Source organism: Trichosurus vulpecula, chromosome 2 (assembly GCF_011100635.1).
Source record: "Trichosurus vulpecula isolate mTriVul1 chromosome 2, mTriVul1.pri, whole genome shotgun sequence".
Classification (NCBI taxonomy): Eukaryota; Metazoa; Chordata; class Mammalia; order Diprotodontia; family Phalangeridae; genus Trichosurus; species Trichosurus vulpecula.
The window spans coordinates 443062337-443090322 of record NC_050574.1 but is presented as its reverse complement, the minus strand read 5'-3'; the positions used below and the strand labels follow the sequence as shown (position 1 = coordinate 443090322).

General features: G+C 40.1%; 2 protein-coding genes across 2 annotated transcripts in view; one reads left to right on the top strand and one right to left on the bottom strand.

Annotated features, from left to right (window-relative positions):
- The window catches only part of MAP3K15 (mitogen-activated protein kinase kinase kinase 15), a 113715-nt gene extending 113371 nt beyond the window's left edge, over nt 1-344 (top strand). The window contains 1 exon segment of the mRNA XM_036744203.1: nt 240-344. Within this exon segment, the coding sequence (XP_036600098.1) occupies nt 240-327 (88 nt within the window). The 3' untranslated portion in view covers nt 328-344.
- Nucleotides 187-27986, bottom strand: PDHA1 (pyruvate dehydrogenase E1 subunit alpha 1). Its single transcript, XM_036743336.1, has 11 exons — nt 27796-27986; nt 16628-16687; nt 15813-15986; nt 14745-14871; nt 13205-13296; nt 11440-11532; nt 10248-10403; nt 10026-10097; nt 4636-4703; nt 2908-3016; nt 187-1776 (listed from the first exon to the last, which is right to left on the bottom strand). Exons 1-11 carry the CDS (start codon nt 27850-27852, stop codon nt 1612-1614), a joined length of 1173 nt encoding a protein of 390 aa, XP_036599231.1. The 5' UTR covers nt 27853-27986; the 3' UTR covers nt 187-1611.

Here is a 27986-nt window from a genome sequence, read left to right as displayed (position 1 = left end):
AACCTATTTCTCACTGCTGAGTCAAGGCAAATTGATTACACCACACTAGAGTGTGTGTTCTTTAGATGATCAATCACTTACAGTAAGTGAGCATGTTAACATTAGGGATCATGTTTTAGAACTACGCTGAGGGTCCCACCCTCTAAGGAGCTGTTAAAAGCTAAGAATGACGTACAGAACCATACATTTGCTTCAAAATAACTTTTTAATGGGAACATTTTTTTTTTAAATCTTCATAGTGGTGGTCTTCTCTGCAGAATCTGGAACACAGTCTCAAAGCACAGACAACAGGCTTGCGAACCCTCACAAATCAAACATCAGGTTTAATCACAGTAAAAAAAAAACAAACCAAAAAACCCAGAATAATAAATAGCTGTGGAAATGAGTGAGTTAAACATTCCACATCTTTCTCTGTTATACTTCTTGTAAATATGTATACAAATTCTGCTATTTTTATGCAATATTGTTTAATTGTTTATTGCTCAATTAACAATTTAGGAATTTAATTCTAAACAGGTTATTTTCCAAAAATCGATGTCACTTCGAATATATCTAATGATACATTTATGAAAACTGAAATAAATATGTAGACACAACATATATATAAAATTGTGTCATATCCAGCTAAAGGAATCCTTGTTTAGGCATGCTGGTGCATCCTGATTTTTTAAAGAACAATTTAAATTTACTAATTGAAATATATACATTTATGTTTTACATCACTTTCTGGGAGAGTGAAAGAAATGAATGTATTATTGTAATAAAATAACCACTAATTGTTAGTACTGCAGCTTTACAAAGACAAGCTCATTAACATATAATTAACAGTTAGCAAAGGAATATTTATTGTACTTAAAAACCTGAAATTGTAATGTAAATATGTAATTTTCAAGAGAAAAACAGCTTTGTGTTTATAAAGAAAAGTAAATTATTTGATTTTTTTTCACTTGTTATATTTTTAAAAGTATGATTTGGTTGGGAATGGTAATTCAACGCTTCATCTTTCCTAAAAATAAAAGCAGATACAATCATTCTAATACAATTAGTCACGGTGACATTTGACAAAATTTTTCGTTGTAACACTACAATTGTAATATTCTAAATTATGTAGTAACTACCACCTGACAGTGCTTGCCATTCAGTAATATCACTTCACTAGGCTAAAAAACAAAGAAGCATTTTTTTTCTCCCTTTGGGTGTTTTATCAGCTTTTTGGGGGAGCCATGTAAGTTAGGGTTTCCCTCTAGTCAACAAAAAGGCCTACTTAAGGGTTTTGTGTTTGTGATCAAATACATTTTTTTTCAGCTAAGTTATTTTCTCCCTACTTTTGCTAATCTCCATCTTTAAAAAAAGCAGCATAAACTGTAGAATAAACACACAAACCATTGGTTCTGTTCCTTTAATAAAACAATTACCATAATGTACAAATATAGCACGGATGTAACTATTTAACCTTGAATTTAACGTATATATTAGTATCTTCCAATGACAAGACAAAATGTTTGTTTTTCGAGGTTTCATCCCTTCCTTAAATGTAACAATTAGTTTCTTAGAGATGACAAGATAAAGTTCTATTAAAAGCCCTATATAAAATTCGACACATGCTTCCTTTTAGCTGACAGATCTGTATTTGATCCACTGATTGGCGCCTCGAACTTCAAAAGGCGGCTCTCTGCAGTAGATGTGATAGCCTAATTCTTCCAACGGTGGCTCTGGATCAGCCGTAGCAAACTGGGCAGCATCCTCAATCTCTTTCCTTACTTCAACATCAATTTCCTTTTAAAAATCAAGAGGATTTGAACCCTCAATTAAACCAATATTTATTGAACATTTACTATGTACACAGTGTCATTGGTTTGCTTGTTGATTATGTAAAGCAGATGTTCCCAAACTTATTGGGCCTATTGCGCCCCACCTTTCACCAAAAAAAAAAAAAAATACTCAGCACCCCCCTGGAAATTTAATGGTTTAAAAAAAAAATGACGCATCTTAAATTTAGTAATTGATTGTACATCTGTGGGTTTTTTCTTGCACTGAAATTCTGATGATGCAATATTGTGTCATGTAATGGTGCGGTATTGTACTGTAAACAAGTCATTTACACACACATTCATGCCCATGCATGCTGAACTTTCCGACAATGCATGATAGGCTTGCTTGCCAACAGTTGCTTGTTAAGACCTGTTGGTAGACTTCAGCATTGATTGGCTATAACTTGCATTTGTGTGTTTATTTTGGAAAATAATGTAATCACTACTTTAACTCTGTTACACAACAGATGTATGAACGGTTTTTCAAAATTTTCTTCTCTTCTTTCCTTATGCATCCATCGACGCTTATTTTTTATTCAAAGCCCCCCAATTGCACCTGAGGCTACTACTATCCCCGAAACGCTTCAGTGCCTCCCAGGGGTGGTATCACTCTCTTTGGGAACCTATGAGTTGGTGATGGTGAATGGTACTTTTATCTGGTATTTCTACAAATTAAAAAAAAAAAAGCTAATAAGCTCAAACAACTAGATGCAGCAAGATTTTTCAGTTAGATTTAAAAATTTGAAAATGGTCACTTGTTCACTTTCCTAAAGAGACTTTGGAAGCAGACTGTATTAAGCCAGTTCAATGGCACACTGTTTATAGCCTCGGTCAACTAAAATATTCTTGTGATTTTATGTAGGAATCTAAGATGCTGAACATTTGCTTCATCATCAAGGTTTTCTTAGTAGTAGCAGCTTAACTGAGGGGTTTCACAGTTCAAAAAAAAAGGAAATCGGTTGATTCCTTCCTGATTCCTTTTAGGCCTGATGAAGTCCTTTTCCAGGACTCTTTTCCCCCCTCTTAAGTGTTCACCCCCAGGAACAATGCAAACTCACTCAAACAGGAACAACAGAGCACTGTAACATGATCCTACCTTTAATTCTTCAACACTGGCAAGGTTGTTGTTCACCATTCTATCCTTGAGAAGCATGATAGGGTCACTCTTACTCCTTACTTCCTGAATTTCTTCCCGAGTACGGTAACTGTGATGTAAAACAAAGATTTATCTTTATAAGGAAAAAAAAATACCATCTTCCAGGGTAGGAGGTGATAGGTTTGGAAAATACAATTCACATTAAACATTTCATCAATATATTAAGGCAAAAAAAAAAATTCTCAGAAATGTTGCTACCTTCTATAAAAAGAGGCAATTATAATTCAAATTGTTGACTACATTTTGATTTGTCAGAAAAATCAACAACTCAAGGAAAGAGAACCTTACATTTGAGAAGCACTAGTCTTAATATAATTGAGGAAAGGATAAAAATTACTACTACCACCACATGCATTCTGATAATTATCTTGGTTTTTCCCAGTCATCTCCATGTGCTCCAATGTTCCTGAGGGCTGTGGTTCTGAATTTATGGGTATAGGAGGAGCTATAGAAGTCCGTGCCCATTCCCTATGAATAATCAACTCACTGAAATGGCCCATTAGTACATGTATCTCTCAACAGTGGAGAAACAGGTGTTTATTTCTGTGCTCCTGAGGGCACATAGTACCCCCAAACAGGGAAAAATGCATTTTTTCTTCTTCTCCTGAAAGCAGCAAAAACTATTCCCAGCAACAATCACGAGTTTAGAAAGTTGGTCTAAAAGGAGGTATAGGAGTGAGGAGAACATGTATGCAGTGCACGGTAAGTGACACCTTCTTCTAGCTTGTTTCCTCATCTGTAATATGAGGAATCTGAACTAGATGACCTTTAAGGTCCCTTCCAGCTCTAAACCCTGGCTTTCTATACACTACAATGACCAAGAACTAACATTATTTAAATGTTTTTATTAATATTTAAGTATTTAAATGTGTTTTGTTTGGAAAATAGTTTTAAATACATTTAATTTTGAACTCTTAATCTCATCGCAACCTTACACAGTAGATTGCATTTTATAAACAGAAAAGCTTTGGTCAATTAGTTTTTGCTCAAGTTTAGTTTACTCAATTCTGAATATGATCCAGTAATAATGATTGCTCACTTGAGAGACTACACAAGCAGATACCCTTGAGAGGCAACTGTTGCAGAGCAAATAACATTAGACAGGAAGTCAAAGTCAGCAAGACCTGGGTTCAAGTTCTACCTGTGTGACCTTGGGCACATCACACAGTTACCTTTCAGTGTTCTAGTCTGTAAGTTGCACAGCAGGTGCCAATCTACACTGGCAGAGGAAATTTAGGTAAGAATGAAACCAGAGGTTCAATTAAAAAAAAGACACATAAAAGTCCTCCTAAAGATCATTTTCTTTCTCAGACTTTGCTTAAAGTTAAGAACTCCACGAGGGAATTGTTTTTTATTATTTTATATATACACACTGATTTCTTATTGCAACTAAATTAGTTTAATAGTCTAATTTATACTCTCAGCTTCAATTACTGCATTTGCTAATGTCACATACCTGAGATATAACTTATCTGACCAATTCAACGGGGAAAAAAAGACCCAAGTGATTATCTGGCCCTGAAGATTAGAAAACCCAATTGTATGAATTTTCATTTTTCAATGTAATGATGACATAAACCTTAAATAGGAATATAAACCCTAAGAAACACTTCTCAAATTTCTATTTTAAATGTAGAGATCATGCTTAAAGAGTCCCTCTTATTATACCTGACACCAGGGTCGCTCATGCTGTGTCCATGATAACGATATGTCTGTAGTTCCATCAACATGGGGCCCTGCAAGATAAAGAAACCATGATTAAAATAAGAGAATTAGAAATCTTGCAAATATCTATTGGTTCAAATGCGGAGAGAGATATCTCATCAGCCATGTCAACAAACATTGACCTTGAGCAAGTCACGTATTAACCTCCCTGGGCCTTGGTGTCCTCACCTATAAAAGGAGAGGTTACACTGCTGGCCTGAGGGCTCTTTAAGCTCAATATACACGACCCTAAATCCTCCTGTTCTCTTTCACATTTGCCATAAGCAGGCCTGTGTATGTACATAGCTACGTATTCAAGAATGTCACAGAAACATGAGAGCTGAGGAGGACGTCTTCTGGCTTCAGTTCCCTCATCTGTAATGAGGGTATGTAACCTGAAAAGGACATCAGAGGCTTTCTACAGCCACCTCTACCACCTACCCCTAACAGGGAGTCATCCAGACTTTGTCTGGAGATCTCTCTACCGCCAGTTCAAGCAATCTCTTCCACTTCAGGATAAAGATAATTGTTAGGAAGTTTTTCCTTAGCTCAAGACTAAATTTGCCTCTTTGCAACTTCCACCCAATGGTCCAAATTTTGTCCCCTGGAGTGTCTTAAAATATATGAAACTACAGTCTTTCGATCTCCCTCTAGAGGCTAAATATAGGATCACAGCCTAGAGCTGGAATGTCATTTAGTCCAACCCCTCATTTTACAGAAGAGGAAACTAGAAGGTCAAGTGACATATACAGATAATTGGCAGAGTCAGGATTTGAACTTTGATTCTGAAACCCCAAGTTCAGAATTCTTTCCACTCTTACTTAGTACTTTCCACTGACTTTCATGTCAGTATCTGTCAGAGGTCTTTCACTAGCCGGCTTATCCTGATTTGGATGTTCCATCCTTGCTTAAATGTGGGGCCCAGAATTGAACAGTGCTGCAGATCTGATCTGACCAGGCCAGGGGCTAGTGAAACTATCCTCCCTACTCTAGGATCCTATGTCTCCTCTCAATGTAGCTTTAGACCACTTTTGGGGGGTTGAGTTTATCAGAGTGCTGACGCTTATTGAGCTTTTAGGCCAATAAAACCCTCTGATGTTTTGGGGTAAACAGCATTTCTTCAGCCAATTTGGTAGTCATACTACCTCCTGAAGCTGACTGAACCCAAATGCAAAAGAAATATCTATCTATAAAATTTCCTCTTACCAGATTCAGCTCAACGTTCTAGACTGCTGAGATTTTGGATCCTTATTCTGTCATCCAGTTTAGTACCAATCCCACTGAGCACTGTGTCAACTGCAAATCTGGTTTATCTATGTTACCTACACCTTCACCTAATTTCTCATCGCTGGTCAGAATCAGGTCTAGAATAACACCTCCTCACAGTTCTACCTCCAGCCTTTTGCAGAATAAAATTATCGAGTAAAGTCAAACAACTATTAGCTGCTCTGCTTTCAGCAGGGTGAGAGGGCTCAACCTCCTCCCATCCCAGGGCTCTGCAGACTCCAATGACAATGATTCTGTTTTGGCTGCCCTTCCCCCTTTACTTAGCTTGTTCCTCTTGAATGAGGTATGCCCTTGCAGAGCTAAATTCTTGACACAGGTCAAACGTCACAAAATCTTGGTATTATTTTGGTCAAATTTGGTCAATTTTTCCTCCTTATGTTAGTCTCTAGTTCATCATCTTTTCAAATGTCATGCCACCCCAGATAAACACAAGATAGCCAATATTCTTTGAATTCATCACCTAAGCATCTGCTTCCACAATTCAGAACTCTAAAATTCCTCCAGCAATAATCCCCAGTCCATACATTTTCACCTTTGACCTAAACCTATTCTCTGTCCTCACTTCAACCTCTAGTCATTCCATCCTGCTTTTTCCAACCATCATCCTTGCTCTGTTCTTTTTTCCTTTCAAAATCTTGACCCTAAAGTTAACTTACATATTCCTCTAGTCTTCTTCATTCCCTTGCTAACCCCAATCCTGGACTACCATCATCCTCCTTTACTTCTATTGCATGCTGCTGAATACCAAAGGCTAAAGGCATACAACCTGGCTGACCAGGCCTGGCTCAGACTGTTGGTTTTGTTCTTGAAGAGGATCAAAGACATCAGGAAAGTCATGTCTTGACTTGCAAGTGAACTGGATTTAAGTGAGGCAGAGATATGCAAAGGTCATCAGCCTCACTCTCTCCTCCAGAGTCATCTGAGTACAGCGGCAAAACATAGATCAGGACAACTGGAGATGGCCCCAGATGCAGTGGGAGACCTTGGGCTTTTAAAGCTAAGGTCTTTCCCAGGTCTCAGTTTGCCTGAATGGGTATTGCCATTCAGTGATTCAAGGCTAGATAAGAAATGAGGCAAGAAATGGCCTCGTTTGCCTGTCAAAAAAAAAAAAAAAAAAAAAAAGAAAAGAAAGAAAGAAAGAAAATGAAAAAGAAAAAAAGGAAAAAAAGAGAAAAAAATCAATCTGGGAGGGGAAGACCCTCAGAGTTTCTGGCCAGAACAGAAACAACCTGCTCAACTCTACCATCCCTCAAAATGACTGTTCTATACCTCTCACCTTTTATAGATAAACTCCTCAGAAAAGCTGACTAGAGTCTGTCTCCAGTTTTTCACATCCTATTCATGTCTCAACCCCTAGCAATACTGCCTCACCCTTCAACTGACACTACTCTCCCAAGATATCTGTCCATACTGACTGAACATCAGTCCAACTCATGTTTTCTCATTCTAGCCAAATTAGCATATTTGCTCTTTCTCATCCATAACATCTTATCTTTCATCTCTGTGCCTCTGCCCTTCTCTTATAGACTGTGCCCCAGACCTGGGATGCCCCGCCCCCACCTTTTAAGACTCAATTTAAATGCTGCCTCCTACAAGAGGCCTCTCCTGACATTGCCCTCCTCCCAAAATTACTTTGTATATATTTTGTATTTACTTATCTGTGAACATACTGGTTCCCCCCAGTAGTAAGCTTCTTGAGGACAGGTACTGTTTCATTTCTGCCTTTGTTTTCCCAGTGCCTAGCATAGTGCCTGGAACATAACAGGTGCTTAATAAATGTTTGATGAATTGAACTGAAATGAATTTTTACCCATACTTTCTACAAAATGTTTGAATGATTATTCTCAGGGGAACTGCTCCAAATTCTAAAACTTAATTTCCATCGCCTTTTTAAAAACTTTCATTTTAAGAAACTCTTGTTTTGAACAAGGGGAGAAGTTAGGTGTTACATGATACATTACTATGAAAGTCACTCATGTGAGTAAGAGCTTAGATAAAGCCTGCTTTCACTCCTCTAAAACTGTCCTCCCGATTATCACAGAAGCTGATCAGCGATTCTGAAAGCATCCTCAGAGTCACTGAGTTCTACTGTATTAAAACATCAGCATTCTTTATGTGCACTCTACATAAAACATGTCTGACATGTGTTTTAGGAAGGTATAACGTTAGTCACACTTAGAGGCGAAGCTGCATAGCAGCAAATTTTGGCTCGTGGCCTTTCCCAGCTCTGACATGTTTTAACTTTTGGGCCTTCTCCCTGGGCCTTGCCAGGGACAATATCCAAGTACTTGCCTACTGAGTTTCCTGGCTTCTGCAGCTCTAAGCCGTGCACAATATCCAACTACCTATTTCTCCGTGGCCTCCAGGACAGAAGCTCCTCTAGCACCTACCTAGCATGGGATGTTATCTATCCACATCTCCCAGACAGCCTTCTTCCCTCAATGAGTTTAGTGTTTGGTTTAGTTTCTCTACCCAAATTCCTACCCTGATACCCCGCCCCCACGTTCCAGAGATGATCATATATCCGTGGTCCCATCACCGAGTGCTTCACTTCCATGTTCATGAGCTCCAGAATTTCTTTATCTGATCATAACCTTTTATCATTCCCTCTGTATTCCAATCCCTAATGCTGTTCTTGGTCCTGTGTCCTGTTTTCTCCAGTTCTTTCCCAGGCCAGCACCCCTGCACTGGCTACATTCTCTTCCCTACTCTAGAGTGTGATTTATTCTACAGTATCCTCTATTCTCTAGTTTCTTGCTAGCTTGTCCTACAGTTGGTCATACCTTGCCAAACCACAACTCCGGATTAGTTCTACCATTCACCTCCTCCATTCTTATTTGCATGCAGAGCTAAAGAAGATCACAAAAGGGTTGACCTTACAGTAGCAAGACAATGGTTCTACTCCTCCCTATTTGATTTTCTATTCTAATCTTCATAGCAACTATTTCAAATCTTTACTTCTCCCTTCTCTTCACCCTCTATGCTGAGAACTTCACCTCAATTCGTGGAAAAAACTTCAGCCATTCACCAAAAACTGCCCTTTCTCCTCATTCCATATCAGACTGATGGCAACAATAGCTGGCCCACTAGAATGGATTTTCCCAATGCTGGAGATAACATAGTAATAATACCAACAGAGCAGCGCAGTGTATCTATTCTGGAGGACTGAAACTCACCTTTCTTTGTAGAAATAGTTGTAATACCCACATCACAGTGGTGTTATGAGACTCAGATGAGATAATGTGTGTAAAGTACTTTTAACTCTAAAGCACTTCATATTAGTGTAATCTATTATTACTGAAATATCTTCTCTGCTCTATTGGAACTGCTCCTCACTTTTAACCTCCTCACTCTCTTCCCTCATTCTGATTGCTGCTTTTAAGCAACTACTTTCCCAAAGTTGACTATCCTAACCTCTTATCAAAAAAAAAAAAAAAGTAAAACTTCAGAGGAAAGCCACTCAGCTGGAAAATACTGAGGTGGAAAGCACTTAGGGAATTTCAGAGGTCAATATTCATGCTCTCTATCTCCTGGCATGGGTTGGGCCCACTGCCAAACTTAGAAAGGTGTACAAAATCCTCCTTCCATCAACCAATCATCCTTCCCCCAATTTCTTCCTAATAATTTTTTAGGACCGAGGCAACAAGATCTGATGCCAAAATCATGTGCTCTTTATTTTGACAAGTGCAGAGCTACTGAACCCATGTAATTTGTAGGTTTCCCCCCACCCCCAACCTGGACCAAACCCACATCTATCTGAGGAGCCTATTTCAAACACAGTTATCTTAAATGCTCAACTGTCCTACCATGACTTTAATGGACCGGTAAAGTGGTGAGAGGCAGGAACTTGAATAAAAAAGGGCAACGTTGGTAAGGTTATCTTATTCTCCATAATGACACCCCAATGCCTAGCATGGTGACTGGCACACATTAAGTGTTTAAATAAATGCCTGTCTTAATTTGCTGATTGACTAATAGGGTTACTTTCTAGTGCTAAGACTGGCAAATACAATGTGGAATCTTGGGCTTGCCTATGAGACAGAAGGAGAAGAATCCAATGGCCTTACCTTTCCTGATCTACAGTAGGCAGCTGCAAATTTTGTTGCCTCACGGACACAAAGAACATCCATACCATCTACCTGTTATAAACATTCAATAAAACGGCAAAATTAAAGTCTCAAATCCAGTATAGTTTAACATTTCTTGGCTAATGTGTCAAGATAACAAAAATTATGTTTATTCAAGAATGTAGTGTTGGAACTAGATCTCTATGTAATTAACGTTCTCACCCTTATTCCTGGAATGAAGTCTCCTCTTTTGTAATAGTCAGTGCTGGCCGCTGCTCTCTCTACAGAAGTTCCCATTCCATATCGATTATTCTCACAAATGAAAATACAAGGCAACTTCCACAGAGCTGCCATATTGTAAGCTTCAAATATCTGACCCTAAAAAAATTTGCACAGGTTCAAAGTATGTTCATTACATTATTACTGACATTTTCCCATAACTCCCATTTATATCATCACTCAATATTACTATTTTGCAATTTACACCATCTCAGTTTATGCTCACAACCACGAAAGGACGGTTTTATCATCCTTTTATAGATGAAGAAACCGAAGTTAAGTGATATGCTGGATCACTCAGCCGGTAAAAACATCTGTAGCTGGAACTGAATCCAAGGCTTCTGACTCCAGCTCTAACACTAACCACTGTACCATGCCACACTGCCTCTAACATTCCTAAAAGTTGCTCCTCTAACACAGGATAAAAATCCTTCTTTCTAAAACCCAGCTGTTTTAAATCAAGCTTTCAAAACAAAACAGAAACTATACTGCTCTGCAACAAAGCAACTCACCAAACAAATCAGCATCACCTACATAGTCAGTTCTCACTTAATGTAAGTTGAACAGACCTTCCCCTCCCTGCTCGTGGGTCCAGGCACCCTCTCCTCTCCTTTCACCCCCACCCCCCAAAGTGCCTGGAGCAGAGACTCCACACTGGTGCTGCCACCACTGCCCTCCTGAGACTTGGAACAGGGTATTGAGGCAGGGAGCGGGTTATGCCTAATGTGGATTTACATAAAGCAAGAACTGTCTGTACTTTCACTGTATAAGGTAGCAGAGAGCCCATCACAGAATTTAGCTGTTCCTCAAGCTCAAGTTTTATTCCAAGTTCTACTACTGATTCCTAGGATAATGTTGGCCTAGGAGAAGTTGTGTCAAGCAGCCAGGGTCTCAAAATTTCCTCTAAGGGATGTTGTAAAGGTTGTGACCTTAGTCTAATCCCTGATAAAGTTTCCTAATCATAAAAAAAAAAACACAATAAAGCAGACAAACCAGTAATATTAAAATAAAAACCAAACACGTCAGATTTTGTCTGACTACCAGTAATAAATGGAAACACAATTTCCTTAAAAACCTGAATTAATTAATTCAACTCTAATCTATTACTGTAACATTAAGGAAATTATACACTAACCTGATTAGCAGCACCATCTCCGTACAAAGTCAAACAGATCTCATCTTTTTCATTGTACTTACAGGCTAGGGCGATGCCAGCTCCCAAAGGTACCTAAAATTAAGAACAGAACTGAGCCACACCAAACCATGAGAAGGACTTAGTATCTGACATGTACCTTGTACACAAAGTTTGGAGTAGGAGTAGCAATGTCACAAGATTTTCCTTCTGACCCCATTAAAATAATTTTCAGAAAATGGGAGGAAACTTAACACGAGTAAATGCAATGTTAATTTTTCTTAAATATTACAGCTGTGAAGGTTAACAGAAATTATAATAAACACTCAGTAGGCACAACAAAAAATTATCAGCCGTCACCTCTTGATTATTTATACCCACTGATGAGAAGAGGGTACAAAATAATAAGTCCAAACATCATTTATAGATGTCTGGAAATATAAGCAGATATGCTCATCACTCATTAAGGCAGAATTTTAATGCTGCTTCTTTTTCTCTTCCCTACCTCCCTGCCTGATTTGGGCCTATGGAGAGTAGCTTCTGAACACCTGTAATTAACTCCAAGCAGATAATAAACTAAATATAAACCAAGAGTTGACTTCATGCCCAATGAACTTGGCTTTGCCACTCAAGGAATCATAAGATTCATCTATTCTAATCCCCTTATTCTGCAAATGAGGAAACAGAGACCCAGAGAGTTTTAAGTGACTTGTCCAAAGTCACAAGTGGCAGAAATGAGATTCAAATCCAGGTCCTGACTCCAAATCCAAGAAATCAATCAATCAATTGGCGAGCATTAATTAAGTGTTCGTTTACTATGTTCAAGAATTCCCTAAGCAGTGGGGACGTAAAGACAAAAGTGAAATTATCTATGCTCTCAAGGAACTTACATGGTAATGGGGACACAACATGACACCTAAGTATATGCACAGAACATACACAAGGCAGGGCTGGAAGGGGCAACGTGGCAGCTGAGGCGCCCTGAGGGGATCACGGAGAAGGTAGGGTTTGAAAGAAACCAAGGACTCAGAAGGTGGAGTTGAGGCAATGCGCTTCAGATATGGGAGGGAACAAGCACTTATTAAGCACCTACTATGTGCCAGGCAATGTTTGAAGCACTTTGCACACATTATCTTATTTGATTCTCACAATAATCCTGTGAGGTAGGTGCCGTTATTATCCCCATTTCACAGGTAAGGAAACTGAGGTGAAAAGAGGTCAAGTGACTTGCGTCTCAGGCTGGATTTGAACTTGGGTCTTCTTGACTCCAGGGCCAGTGCTCTATCAATTGAGCCACCAGCTCTATGGAAGCCAGCCAATGTAAGGGCAGAGATATGAGGGATGGAAGAGTAAACAGGCCACATGGAACGCAGTCAGTCAAGTGTAAGGAGACTGAAAGGTGAGGGGGATCAGGTTCTAAAGAGCTCTAAATGCCGGTTTATATTTGATTCTAGAGGTAAAAGGGCACCGCTGGAGGTCATGGAGAGAAAATACTGAGGGGAGAGCTGAGAAAGACAGAACAAAGTAAGGAATGGCTTGAGTCAGGGAGATCAAAAAGCAGAATTTCTATATGTGGACAAGACAACATGTGAATAAACCACACACAGTCCCTGGGCCTCAAGAGCTTGCGAGAAGATCCTGAGGCTCTCCTACGAAGATGTCAAAGGCAAATTTCTTTTTGCAGAGCCTCATGTCCAGATGAAGCCTAGGAAGAAGGCCTAGGACTCTGTCCTTGGTCCATCCGAGACACCCCGGTGACCCAGAGTACCTGAGCTCCAACAATGCCGTTGCCACCATAGAAGTTCTTGGCGTACATGTGCATGGACCCTCCCTTTCCTTTGGCACATCCCCCTCTTCGTCCTAGAAGAGAAACATATAAATGTGTCGTTATAGGACTCCATTCTTTAGAAATCTAAGGATAATTCATTATTCATCCTGCACCTGCCTATTTCTCTCCAAACCTAACTACTCAACATCAGTTCCCTGGTGAGAGTAGGGCCTTCTCCCAGTTCCCATCCTCTCCCTTTGGCCTCTGCCTCAGAAGGTGCCCAGACCACCAGGACTTTTACAATGACTCCAAATACCACCTATTTTCTTTGTTCCCACCCTGTCTTAGAGTCAGGGTATTAAGGAAAGAAGTAACACGTGGAACAGCAGTAGGATTTCCAGGGGTATCTAGGAACCCTTAAGGGGAATTACCATTAAGTTGGACTTTTAAGCAGTGAGAAACTTTTCTTCTCTTGCACTGTACCAAAGCAGACATTTTTGGTTGTTGTTCAGTTGTGTCTGACTTCATGACCCTGTGACCCAAAGCACGCCAGGGTCTTCCGACCTGAGGGGCTCATCTTCCAACACCATGTCTTTTTAACATTTTAATACTGTCCATGGGATTTTCTTGGCAAAGACAGTGGAGTGGTTTGCCACAGACAAGGTCTAGCATTTTCTCTTTCTCTCCCCCTCTCCAATTCTACATCTAGAAGATGAGGTAGCTGGACATGGTTTTTTCCAGCTCTGAATCGATGACACCAAGACTGTCTGCATCCTAACCTTTTATAGCTCATATATGGTCTAAGGGCTGATGGCTAGGCCACATTGGCCAGAACATTTGCCAGGCCATGGCTCAGAGGTTTCTCAGCCAGCCAGGTTTACCAAGGCACAGCTTTCGAGAACCTCAGATATTTGCCAAGATGTGGCACTGGAGGATGAAAATCATTGAAATCTTATTATTAAAACTTGAGGGTTAGTGTGGCTAAGTCCAGAGCATACATTATTTTCTGTTAAAAATAGCACACAATCACTTATGTAAATAAAATAGTTTAAATTATGACATTAAATAAAAGATGTCAAGACTAAAAGAGAAATTACATAGAAATTTAAATTTCACAGATGGAACAGCTGCACCAGACTAACTTTTGGTAACTACTTTCTAGCAGAGAAAGGTCTGTTTTCATACTTGGAGAAAGTTCGAGCATGGGTGGTGTAGTGTCCATAGTTCACATTTTAGGAGTAAAATTAGGATGCTGTCAAAGTCTTTGATTTAGTAAAATGCAGGGCAAGATAAGATAATGTGTATCCAATTATTTCACTGGTAAAAAATACAGAACCTGGGTCTTAATGATAATTATTTCAAAATTCACCTTTTTTATAAACATATTAAAGGGCAGGGAGTAGAGCACCAGCCCTGGAGTCTGGAGGACCTGAATTCAAATCTGACCTCAGATACTTGACACACTAGCTGTGTGACCTTGGGCAAGTCACCTAACCCCAATTGCCCCCCCCTCCAAAAAATAAACATATTAAAAACAAACCCGTAAGCTCTGCCAGAATTTCTCGAACCGGAAGTCCACGAGTATAGGTAAAGCCATGTGCTCGATAGGCTGTAATCACATGGTCTGTAGGATTTATACCAGCTTCAAGCCCCACACAACAGGCTTCCTGTGTTAAAGAAAAAGGAGGAGGTCACTAAGCAATTTTTAAAATATCTAGCTCTCTCTCTCTCCCCCTAAAATGCACAGCTGATCATGATACTAAAACTATGTAACCAAACTCAATATAGCTCTTAAAACATGGGGAGCACCAACATTGTCTGTAAGTAACAAATTCTCAAACCTACGGAACAGAATTGAGGAGACAAGCACTTCAAGACAAAAGTTTTTTTAAAATTAAGCACATATAAAACAGGATTTTTAAAAACACCTCCTTTACTTCACTCCTGCCTCAATTCTAAGAACTTTACTTGATAACTCCATCAGATCACTCATAGCTTTATACAGAACTTGAAAGGCACAGATACATTTCAGGACAGTTCTACATTCACATAATGCCCCTACCCTAGTAGAAATTAGACAGTTGTGTAGGTAAGGGGAACAAAGACAGAGACCACAGACAAGAATGGACCACACTCCATGGCTAAACATACTGAATTCTAATTTGTATTATGTTTCTTAAATAAAAAGATATTTTACAATGTTCACGATAGTCCTTTTTATACTAGGTTAACACGTTTCCCACTATTTGATTTTGGGTTCAGCTGCATTGTCTACTGGATGACTTTTAAGCTGAGCTAAGTTTTTGTCAGTTCTTTGTCTCAAAATGGTTAAATAATAACTGTTATTAAATATACTTATTTATTATTTATCATATTATTAGTTATTAAAAATAACTAAAAACAATCAGTTTGTTAGTTTTAATTAGGGCCTTGATTAATGTCACTAAATCACTAATGATCATCTGATTCATTTACTTTGACTGAAAAAACACTTTCATAGGAACTTACGAACCTCACTGACCTTTTAACACTTACTTGTAACAGGTCTTAAAATTCACAAACACAGATAACAAAATCCAAATTACGTTCTCACTAAATTTCTACTCACCTGGCCATCATACAAGTGGCAGAAACCACGGATGATCTTCTGCTTATAGAGCTGGTCTGCCTTCAATTCCATCCGGCGGACGGTCTGCATGGTCTTATAGTACTTGAGTCCTTCCTCTCTGGTGAGCACTGCTGTGGTGGGAGGCTCATCCTCAAGCCGATGAACGTCACATTTCTGGAAATTTCATTTAATTCAGTGTAAACGCTCCCGACAGGTTCTAAAATTTACCTCCATAAGATAAATAGCCAAGTAGCTCCTCTCAAAATGTTTCACAGTACACCTCATCTCCTGTTTTTCTAACACTCATGTTAAAATGGTGACCTCCCAAACACAACTTCCACCTTACAAAATGGAGTTTTTCATTGACTATCAAAGAAACATTCACAGAACATCTTCACTTTCTCCATCGAATCGAACCCCAAAATTTATTACTGTGACTTCATTTTTACTATTTAGCCAGAGAGGTATCATGTGTCCTACCAAGAAATAGGGAGAATAAATTACAATCTTAGCTAAGAGCAAACTTTTATGAACCATCAACTCCCAAGAAAAAAGAGGTTAAGAGATTATGTTAACTCATTCATTTGTTCATTTACCCACCATTTAAGGTGCACATGCTGTTGTTTGTTCTTCATTCTTGAAGAGGACCATAACATCAAGGAGGTGATGCCATGACATGCAAGTGAATTGGATTTAAGTGAGGGAGGGCTGGCACACATGCTAGTCAAATAATGGTATAAAATAACTATACTAATAGAGAAGTGAAAAAATGTCTCAAAAATTCATATTTAGATACAGCAAAGCATCTTCCTTACCTTAATATCAAATGAAGCATCATTTGCAAAGTTTCGGGCTGCCAATAGCACTCTTCCAGCCTTCAAAACAAACAAATGCAATAAATTTAATTTTTAGGAAAAAGGCTGAAAAAATAGCAGCCAAATCTGAGAGGAGTCGGGTCTTTTATTTATCCACGCTTTCCCTGCCTGCCTCGACAGTGCAGATAATCAATGGCTGGAGCTCTGTTTCCAGAATCATGGCTCCAATAAAGTTATGATTCAATCAATCCCTATCATATTCAGATTCATTTTCCTATGTTATGGAATTGGACCAAAAGATATTTTAAGCCACTAAAATTATATAGCAGATTGGGTAGATGAGATCAAGATGCACATTAACAAAATATATTAATTGGGTTGGTCCTGTTTGTTACTTGAAACAGAAGAGAGGTAATGAACTTGACCTTCCAGATACAATGTGCAATGGACACAAAGGCATGCCATTAACTACTCATTAATATTGGTTATGATCTTTTTAATGTAGTCAACAGCTGAAAACAAAATGAAATTAGAGGACCCCAAGAGTTTAAAAGGCACTGTGATGTACTAGGAAGAATGTTGGAATCAAGATAGCTGGGTTAGAATGTTGACTGACAACTTTCTAGCTGTGTGACCATGGTGAGATAAAAATAATATTTGTGCCAACTATCTCACAAGGTTATTATAGGAAAAGTACCACATTATTAGTACATTAAAAGCACCACAGAATTATTAGTAAATACAAATGAGTTTAAATATTGAAAACTACCAAACTTTCTTTCAGTTCAACTCAGGGGAAATAAATAACAGAACACTGCTTTTGCAGTAAAACTCAATAATTGGCTATTTTTGGTTACTAGGAAATCATCTATCAAACCAATAACATTTTTATGTTATGAACTGAATTTCTGGAACAATCACACAAATCTTATCTTAAGTCTCTGTGGCAGGCCTCAGGAATCTTAAAGGTCTAGGTCCTCAGAGCACTGAAAACCTCTATGACCTCAATGTCAATGCCACACAGTGAGGGTACCTTACTTATCCTGCTAAAGAATACAAGATTTCCTGAATGGAGTTTAGATTGGATCAGATGCTCTCTACATTCCTTCCACTGCTAAATATTTTCTGTTTGTTGAAACCTTCAAAACTAGACAAACTGGCCAACTATAGTTTGCCTATTATGTTTAGAACAAGTTACGTAGAATGTTTTAAAGTCCATCCAAGCAGAAGAGAACCTGCTAAATTAGTTCATTTTCCATTCTAACTTAGAAAATGATGAATATGTGGAAAAGCCAAGAAAGTCAAAGATTACATTTACTATAAATCAGCTTTAAGTTTTCTTATTGTGTTGATTTGTAAGGGATCTCAAAAGTGCAAGATAAGTTCTGATAAAGTTCAAAGAGTGTGGTAGCACTTTAATTAAGGTAAGAAGCTACAAATCAAGTCAGTGTAGATATATCTCTGACCAGCAAATTACTGAAAACAAATGTGATCTGACCACTTAGTTTTCTACTTACATTGGCATCAAACATTTTTCCCTTGAGTCTTGACAAGACAGGCTGACAAATTACAGAATTTGTTAAAAATTAAACATTTCAAAAATTCAAAATCCTAATGATGGCTATTCAACTTTTCCCCATTTTAGACTAGTTAAGAAATAAAGGATTAGGGGCAGCTAGGTGGCGCAGTCAGTAGAGCACCGGCCCTGGAATCAGGAGGACTTGAGTTCAAATCCGGCCTCAGACACTTGACACAAGTACTAGCTGTGTGACCTTGGGCAAGTCACTTAACCCCAATTGCCCTGCCAAAAAGCAAAAAAAAAAAAAAAAAAAAAAGAAAGAAATAAAGGATTGGAAAACTGGGGGCGGAGCAAGGTGGCGGCTGAAAAGCAGGGACTAGCGTGAGCTCCCTACCGAGTCCCTCCAAAAACCTATAAAAAATGGCTCTGAACCAATTCTAGAACTGCAGAACCCACAAAACAGCACAGGGAAGCAGGGCTCCAGCCCAGGACAGCCTGGATGGTCTCTGAGTGAGGTCCATCCCACACGGAGCTGGGAGCTGGGCGCGGAGCAGAGCCCAGCGTGAGCGGCTCGGACCAACCAGAACATGAGCAGGGCAGAGCGGGCCCTAGTGCCTTGAATCAGTGAGCTGCAGCAGTTACGAGACTTCTCAACCCACAAACACCAAAGACAGCAGAGAAGGTTAGTGGGAAAAGCTTCGGGCCCCCAGGGCAACGGAGGTAGGGCAGCTACAGCTGCTGTTAAATCCGGCCCCAGGCCCACCTGGTGGGAGGAATTAAGTGGCAGATCAGAGCAGCAGTGCACAGCCTGCTAAAGATCTAAGCCCAGTCCGGGTTGGGGGTTCTTGGGGAAGGAGGAGTGCTGGTGTGGCAGAGCTGGCGCATCCCCCCCAAACGTGAAACATAGAACTCTTTAGTCTACAAGCAGTCATACCCCGCTGAAAAACTCAAGGGGAAAGTTAGTTGGTTGGGAATATGGCCAGGCAGCGAAAACACACCCAGATTCAGTCTCAGACTTTGGATTCTTTCTTTGGTGACAAAGAAGACCAAAACACACAGCCTAAAGAAGTCAACAAAGTGCAAGAGCCTACACCAAAAGCCTCCAAGAAAAACATGAAGTGGTCCTAGGCCATGGAAGAGCTCAAAAAAGATTTGGAAAAGCAAGTTAGAGAAGTAGAGGAAAAATTGGGAAGAGAAATGAGAAGGATGCGAGAAAACCATGAAAAACAAGTCAATGACTTGCTAAAGGGGACCCCCCAAAAATACTGAAAAATGCACTGAAGAAAACAACACCTTAAAAAATAGACTAACTCAAATGGCAAAAGACCTCCAAAAAGCCAATGAGGAGAAGAAATGCCTTGAAAGACTGAATTAGCCAAATGGAAAAGGAGGTCCAAAAGACCACTGAAGAAAATACTACCTTAAAAATTAGACTGGAGCAAGTGGAAGCTAGTGACTTGATGAGAAATCAAGATATTATAAAACAGAACCAAAGGAATGAAAAAATGGAAGACAATGTGAAATATCTCATTGGAAAAACCACTGACCTGGAAAATAGATCCAGGAGAGATAATTTAAAAATTATTGGACTACCTGAAAGCCATGATCAAAAAAAGAGCCTAGATATCATCTTTCAGGAAATTATCAAGGAGAACTTTCCTGATATTCTAGAGCCACAGGGCAAAATAGAAATTGAAAGAATCCACAGATCGCCTCCTCAAATAGATCCCAAAAAGAAATCTCCTAGGAATATTGTCGCCAAATTCCAGAGTTCCCAGATCAAGGAGAAAATACTGCAAGCAGCCAGAAAGAAACAATTTGAGTATTGTGGAAACCCAATCAGAATAACCCAAGATCTGGCAGCTTCTACATTAAGAGATCGAAGGGCTTGGAATATGATATTCCGGAGGTCAATGGAGCTAGGATTAAAACCTAGAATCACCTACCCAGCAAAACTGAGTATCATGCTCCAAGGCAAAATATGGACTTTCAATAAAATAGAGGACTTTCAAGCTTTCTCAGTGAAAAGACCAGAACTGAATAGAAAATTTGACTTTCAAACACAAGAATCAAGAGAAGCATGAAAAGGTAATCAAGAAAAAGAACAAGAAAAAGAAATTGCAAGGGACTTACTAAAGTTGAACTGTTTTGTTGACATTCCTACATGGAAAGATGATGTGTGTGATTCATGAGATCTCAGTATTAGGGTAGCTGAAGGGAATATGCATATATATGTTTATGTGTGTATATATATATATATACATATATATGTATATATATACATATATATATATATATAAATGAATGTGCATGTATGTATGTATGTATGTGTGTGTGTGTGTATATATATATAGGGAGAGAGAGAGCGGACACAGGGTGAGTTGAAGATGAAGGGAAGATATCTAAAAGAAATAAAATCAAATTAAGGGATGAGAGAGGAATATATTGAGAGAGGGAGATAGGGAGAGATAGAATGGGGGGGGATTATCTCGCATAAAGGTGGCAAGAGGAAGCAGTTCTGGGGGAGGAGGGGAGAGGGCAGGGAGGGGGCAATGAGTGAATCTTGCTCTCATCAAATTTGGCCTGAGGAGGGAATACCATACATACTCAATTGGGTATCTTACGCCACAGGAGAGAAGAGGGAAGAAGATTTAAAAAAAGGGGGGGATGATGGAGGGGAGGGCAGATGGGGGTAGAGGTAATCAAAACAAACACTTTGGAAAGGGGACAGGGTTAAGGGAGAAAATTCAATAAAGCGGGATGGGTTGGGAAGGAGCAAAATATAGTTAGTCTTTCACAACATGAGTATTGTGGAAGGGTTATACATAATGATACACATGTGGCCTATGTTGAATTGCTTGACTTCTTAGGGAGGGTGGGTGGGAAGGAAGAGGGGAGAGAATTTGGAACTCAAAGTTTTAAAAACAGATGTTCAAAAACAAACAAAAAAAAGTTTTTGCATGCAATTAGAAAATAAGATACACAGGGTGTAGAAATTTATCTTGCCCTACAAGAAAGGAAGGGAAAAGGGGATGGGAGGGGAGTGGGGTGACAGAAGGGAGGGCTGAATGGGGAACAGGGCAACCAGAATATACGCCATCTTGGAGTGGGGGGGAGGGTAGAAATGGGGAGAAAATTTGTAATTCAAACTCTTGTGAAAATCAATGCTGAAAACTAAATATGTTAAATAAATTTTAAAAAAAAGAAATAAAGGATTAATATAAGTTAGACCTCACGCAAATAACATTTTTTTTCTATAAAAGAGATTAAATCAAAATTACAAACAGCTTGGAGTGGGGGGGGGAGGGCAGAAATGGGGAGAAAATTTGTAATTCAAACTGTTGTGAAAATCAATGCTGAAAACCAAATATGTTAAATAAATAAATTGCATTAAAAAAAAAAATTACAAACAGATCTAGCACTAGTGATAATGAATTAGAACCAGTCGGGCAAATGAGTCCATTTTACCTGAGTGTAATTTAATGTTGAGATTAGTAAAGAACCCTGTAGGAGATCATAACTACTCAAAGATAAATGCAGAGATTTACTAAAAATACAAGCAATTTGTTGTAGGCTCTATAACCAGAAAAGTGATTCAGTTTTAGTGAAAGATCTAAATTGAGCACAGTGAGTGGGTAGAAAAAAGAGAATTGTTCTGCTTGGTCCCGGAGGAAAGAAACAGGTAGAAACTTCAAGGAGGCAAATTTCAGTGCAATACAAAGAAAAAATTTCTCAAAATCACAGCCATGCAAAATGGAATGGGCTACCTTGGGACAAGAGTTCCTTAGGATCATGGTTAGAACTGGAAGGAAATCAGAGGCCATCTAATCCAAACACTTCATTTTGCAACTGTAGAAATTGATGCACAGAGAAAATCTTTTGTTTTTCTCCCCCTTCTATCATTTTAGCCAATCTGATAGGTATAAGATAATATCTCAAAGTTGTTTTAACTTTCGTTTCTCTAATCAATAGTGATTGGAACATTTTTTCATATGGCTACATATAGTTATTTCAACAAAAAACTGCTTGTTCATATCCTTTCAACATTTATCAATTAGGGAATGACTCATATTCTTATGGATAGGAAAAGAATTTATAAATAAATAAGAGAAAGTGTTGTGAGATGTAAAATGGTTAATTTCTAGGACATTAAATTTAAAAGGTTTTGTTGAAATAAAACCAATATAGCCAAGATTAGGAGGAAAACAGAAATTTGGAAGAAAAATGGTCTCATATCTATTAGCCTTTTCACCCTCTTTTTACCCTATTCCTCCTCACACATATTTTACTTCTAACCACAATCTTCCTAATCTTTCCCCTTTTATAGATTCCCTCCCTTATACTCTCTTCTTACCCTCCTATTCCTTAATCTCCCCATTCGTCTAAGAACCCCTCCCTTATCCTCTACCCCCACCTTCAAAAGAGAATTTTTTTTAAATAAAAATTAATACCTTACCTCACTAGCAGTTCCCTAAAGTAGCAGTAGTTGGGAAAAATTTTAAAAATTAGTTATTTCACAAAATGAAAAAAAAAAATCAACAAAACTGAAAAAGATGAAAAGGACTCAAGCCTAGTTAGGCTAACCCTTGGCAATCACTTTTGGTTAAGTATATCATATTTTAAGGTAACCCATGGTAATCACTTTTAAGTATACCATATTTTGGATTTTGTGTGTGCATATAATATTTTACAAAATTTTATCTTTCCAAGGAAGTGAATAGTACTGAGTTTCTTAAATTAACAATATAACCTTCAAAGGGTATACAGTAGTCTTCCCAGTATTAAAGCTAGCAAAATCAGCTTTAAAATTATCACTGTGAAAAGAAAGATCAAAAAATCTTATCAACCTAACAATAAAGTACTGCTCAGTACCACGGTGCCATTCTGCTAGTGCTTTAATATGTTCCTTAAGAGTTAATATTATTAGCAATAAAAGCTAATAGACAATTTCACATACTGCTAAGCTAATAGACAATATCACATACTGCTATCATTAACTCTTTATGCTTTGCGTTCAGTGAACAGCCATCATGGCAGAGCTACCAAATAAATGAAAACTTAAATATTCTCCATTAATGAAGGCCTTGAAGAAATAAAGAAAAGAAGTAGCGTAACTTTACCAGTTCTACCTAGCTGCCCCACAACCCACCCTGAGCAACACAATCTGGAGCAAGAAAACAAGTAGAATGTGACACCTAAGAGTGACCCATTCAGAAGTAGAGAAACAGAATAAAACCCATAAAAAGAACTGCAGCTTCTTGGACTCCAACTGCACGGGCAGCAGGAATGCCACATTACTTCAGCACCGATAACATGAACGTTTGTCTAGTTTAACCAAGCCTCTCCATAAATTACTACCAAGATTTCAAAAGGCAGTTTAAAAAAAAGTTCTTTTGGCAAAGAAAGTAAACATGTACATATGTATATCCCGATCCATTTTTATCACCTATACTTAAGAAAAAAGGTATCCAGTGGGAATTCTACAATTACCAAACATACGGCAATTTTCCACATTACAAGTAAACTGGTTTATCAATAAATGAGGTGAAGCCAAGGCTTCTAATTATCCAAACGCAAGCACATTGGAAGATTTCACTTCTCATTATCTTCACACTGGACAATAAACACTTGCAACCAACACCACCCAAAGGACTACATTTGGAAATTCTTTTTTGGTTTAAAGTATCCTGTCACTTATTTTGTAGGAGTATTTAGATTGATGACTTATGAATCTGCATGTCTGCTGCCTCTCTGGTACCTTGTCATGAGCTATGTAACTAAATACTTTGTTTATTCTCCAAATTCTTGGAATAAGCCAATCTTGGTGGGGCAGTGAAGAGTGCCAGAACTGGAATCAGAAAGACTCATCTTCCATAGTTCAAATATGGCTCCAGACACTTACAAGCTGTGTGACCCTGGGCAAGTCACTTAACCCTGCTTGCCTCAGTTTCCTCATCTGTAAAAAGAAATAGCAAACCATTCTAGTATCTTTGCCTAGAAAATTCCAAATAAGGTCATGGAGTCAGACAACTGAAATGAAAAAGGTTCTTCTCTCCAGCTGATGGAGCCCTAATGGAGTTGCCCCCAGCCCCAATATTCTAACTTCATTACAGGCCCACTGTACCTAGCCACTCAGCTCCCCGCCCCCATCAATGCCCTAACTTAAGCCTCCCTGCTCACTAGAACAGGTGTGTCCCTGAACTCTTAGTTCCCACAGAAACAGCAGGCGTGTCCAGTGATGGGAACCCAGCCACTGCCTCTACCGAGCTGCTGCCCCCGAGTCATTCCCACATATTTTTAGCAGGTGTGTTCTTGTATTCAATCACAATCATATCATCCATCTAGCCCAAGACAGGACCACAATCCCTATCTATCATGACCAGACAGGGCCATAACAGGTAGCCAAGTGGAGGGTAGCATGACCAGAATGCTTGACTGCCAAACGGCAGAGGAGGCCCACCCTACAATAGTGCCTTTGGAAGTTCCACTGAGCCTGGGACCCCTCCTCTATTACCTATTCCTATATTCTATGTAAATTTTGATGGTGTAATCAGAATCTTTACCCTATAAAAATTCATCTTGCTTTCTCTGAAGTTGCTGGTTCCTCCTGGAACTTAGTCTGTTTCATGAGAGGCATTAATCTCAATAAATGCCTATACTTGGATTAGAGGTGGTCTGACTGAATTCTGAGACAATTGCACAACAACACATCATGAAACCTCAACAGTTTTTGGGGTGGGCATAAACCTCAACACAGCCTATAAAGTGTTAACATACTTACAAAGAAATCTACTATATAAACATTACTATGTATGTCAGTACTCCTAAGATACAATTTGTATCAATGAAAAAGAGCCTCAGATTTTAATTCAATTCAGCCAAACTTTATAGGGTGCAAGGCACAGTGTCAAGGGTTGATGGTATAACACCAAAGAAGAAAGCCTCTGCTCCCAAGGAGATTACAATTTACTGAGGGATACAATGGGTACACATCTAAGGAAACACAGATTAGGTACTTAAGGTAGAGTACCATCCCACCACTCTTGTCTTCATCCAGTCACTTCAGTTGTGGTCAAGCTCTTCCTGACCCCATTTGGGGGTTTTCCTACCACTCTACTATATATAAATCTCAGCATCTCAGGACCTAAAATTTCTTTCTTTTAAAAAAAAAAAAAGATGTATTTTTTTTGTGACATTTCTTGTCATTCTAAAGGTTTGGCATTGGAAAGCAAGTTCTAAAAGGGCAAGATTTTTTTTTAAGCATCATTTCTGACCTGTCTTCAGGTCACTAAACCTCAGAATGTTGAAGCTATATTATTTGTTGTTGTTGGGTTGTTTTCAGTTGTGTCTGACTCTTCATAGCCCCATGTGGAATTTTCTTGGCAGACACACTGGAGTGGTTTGCCATTTCCTCATGCACATTTTACAGATGAGGAAACTGAGGCAAACAGGGTTAAGTGACTTGCCCCAGGTCACACAGCTAGTGTCTGAGAAAGGAATTTAATAATTTTTATATTAATCAATATGATATATATAATGAATATACTAATAATTCAGTTTTCTTAAGAGCTGCCTTTTCCAGTTTGTGAGTCAGACTCACAATGCAGCTTGAACTGATCAAACCTTGACAAGGCTCACAATCACCGGCATCCTTCTGCTTCTGTACCTGAAGTGAAGCAATCAAAGATTGTAGAACCTGTTCCTGTATAGAACTGATTCTGTACTTTAGGGGAGGTGGTCACAACCCCCAAAGACTTGACTTCAGAATTATAATCCACCTCCCCCCCTTCCCTCTTGTGATTTATGTATGTAATCTGTCTTCACTTCAGCAAGGCTGAATTCTGATCAGGAGAATTCCCGAAGTGCACGTCAGTATCTCATAACAAAACTAATTAACTAAATGGCTACCTGATTACCAGCACCTTGTCTCTGCCTGCTGTTTTGTAATTCTCAGGTTAGAGACTGGCTCGGTAAAATCCTGTTAACATACACATCTGAGGCCGGATGGGAACTCAGGTCTCCTTGACTCCAGGCCCAGTTCTCTATCCACTCTACCACCTAGCTGCCCACTAAGAAGGATGGGAGATGCTATTCAAAATAGAAATACTGATCATGAGTAAATGTTGATGGGTCACAGTTGCCATGCCTGTAATCTTTGTTCCTGGGGAGGTTGCTGATTGACTAGGTCAGCTCAGGAGTCTTGAACTGTAAAAAAAGACTAAGCCTCCCGGGTGTCTGTATCAATATTGTAAACCAAAAGGCTACCTTGGAGTGGGGAGAGCCAGCCTAGGTCCTCAACCCAGAAGGATCAAAGGTCCCCTGCTGATCAGCGAATGACTGATGCAATTCCAGCCTAAATTAAAGAGGAGACATAGCCCTCCCTACCCCCCCCCCCACCCCAAGAGTAAATATATTTATAGCTATTCTAAGTAATACCATCACAGGTTCAGAGATCTAGGGCTGGAAAAGACCTCAAAAACCATCTAGTCCAAATCTCACTTTACAAATGAGAAATGTGAAGCCTAAGGAGGTTAAGTGACTAGCCCGAGGGTCACTGAGGTAGGATTTCATCCCAGGGCCTCCGACTCCACAGCCAGTGGGTCCCTGAAGGGGTAAAAAGTGTCTGCGATAGTGGTCTTCCAGTGCGTGGTGCATACAGCAGGCATCGCAATGCTGGGGGGATGACAAGGTACAGAATCCCAAGCCCATGCCTGTCCTTGCCTGCTGAGGTCTAAAGGTCGCAAAGGTCCAGCCCCAAACTAGCCCCTTAGAACTGCACAAATCAGACTTCATTTTCTCCAATGTTATTTATCCTAGATAAAAAAAGATCACCGCTCTCAGTTTTATTTCCTTTTGAATTTGCTGCCAAGTAAGGGCAACCAAAGGAAGAGCAGACGGAACGAATGAGACCGAGAAAACACGATGACGGGCCAGAAAGGCACTCTCAGACGGAAAGCTCGCGATGAATGGGGCCCAAGGGCACTTTCTGCCTGGTTCTAAGGAGTGAACGAGTAATCGCGACGACAACAACACGCGGCACCGGCGGGACCCCGACCTTCCCAAGCGGCCCTGGGACAGGGGCAGGGCCTTGGCGAGGAGGGCGACCACCCACTGCCGATGGCGAGAGGGGACGAGGGCTGCCCACGGTCACAAGGCTGCTGAGACAGGAGGGCGCTGCCGGGGCTTCTGACGCCGCGCCCAGGATCTTTCCCCGACACCCCCGATCTTGCCTAGTTTTAAACCGGCCACGGGGAGGAGGTGAGGAGGGTCCCCACGATCCCTTTGACTTCCGCGCGTGACCTTGCAAGAACCAGTGAAGCTGTCTGGGTGCCCCGGTTCATTCACAGGGCGCAGGGGCCAAGGCGGCTGGGGGACTCCCGACCAGCCCTGGGCTCCAGCCCGGATCAATGGCGGGGGTGGGGTGACGGCGGGAGGGGGGAGAGAAGAGAAGCCCGGGCCCTTTAAACTCGGAAGGTGTGTGCAACCCTAACAACCTTCCCCCTGGCCCCGAGCGCAGGATGGGCTCTCCGGCCGGGGGCTCGAACCGAGGCGCGGGCCGAGGAGGGCCTCTCCTCTCCTTCCCCATACAGCCCAGACCCGTCGGCCCCGCAGGCCGCTCCTCCAACCCTCCCTTCTCCGAACTCCTCACCGGCTTCTGGGAGGCGCCCGTCAGCACGCGGGAAACGATGGCGAGCATTTTCCGCATGGAGCGGTGGCGGCGGCCGATGAGAGGCTGTTGGGCGGCGGCGGAAGGAGCCGGAAGGGACCGCGACCGTGCCCCGTCTGTGTCCGGAGTCTCCTTCAGGACCCGGCAGCCGACGTAGCGTCTTCCTCAGGAAG

Excerpts from the sequence above, each read along its gene's own strand:
- PDHA1 (XM_036743336.1), bottom strand. The coding sequence starts at position 27,852 with ATGCGGAAAATGCTCGCCATCGTTTCCCGCGTGCTGACGGGCGCCTCC. Across the intron at positions 15,987-16,627 it reads ATGCTTCATTTGATATTAAG|AAATGTGACGTTCATCGGCT; the intron begins GTAAGGAAGATG and ends TGAAATTTCCAG. Across the intron at positions 11,533-13,204 it reads ACGGCATTGTTGGAGCTCAG|GTACCTTTGGGAGCTGGCAT; the intron begins GTACTCTGGGTC and ends TCTTAATTTTAG.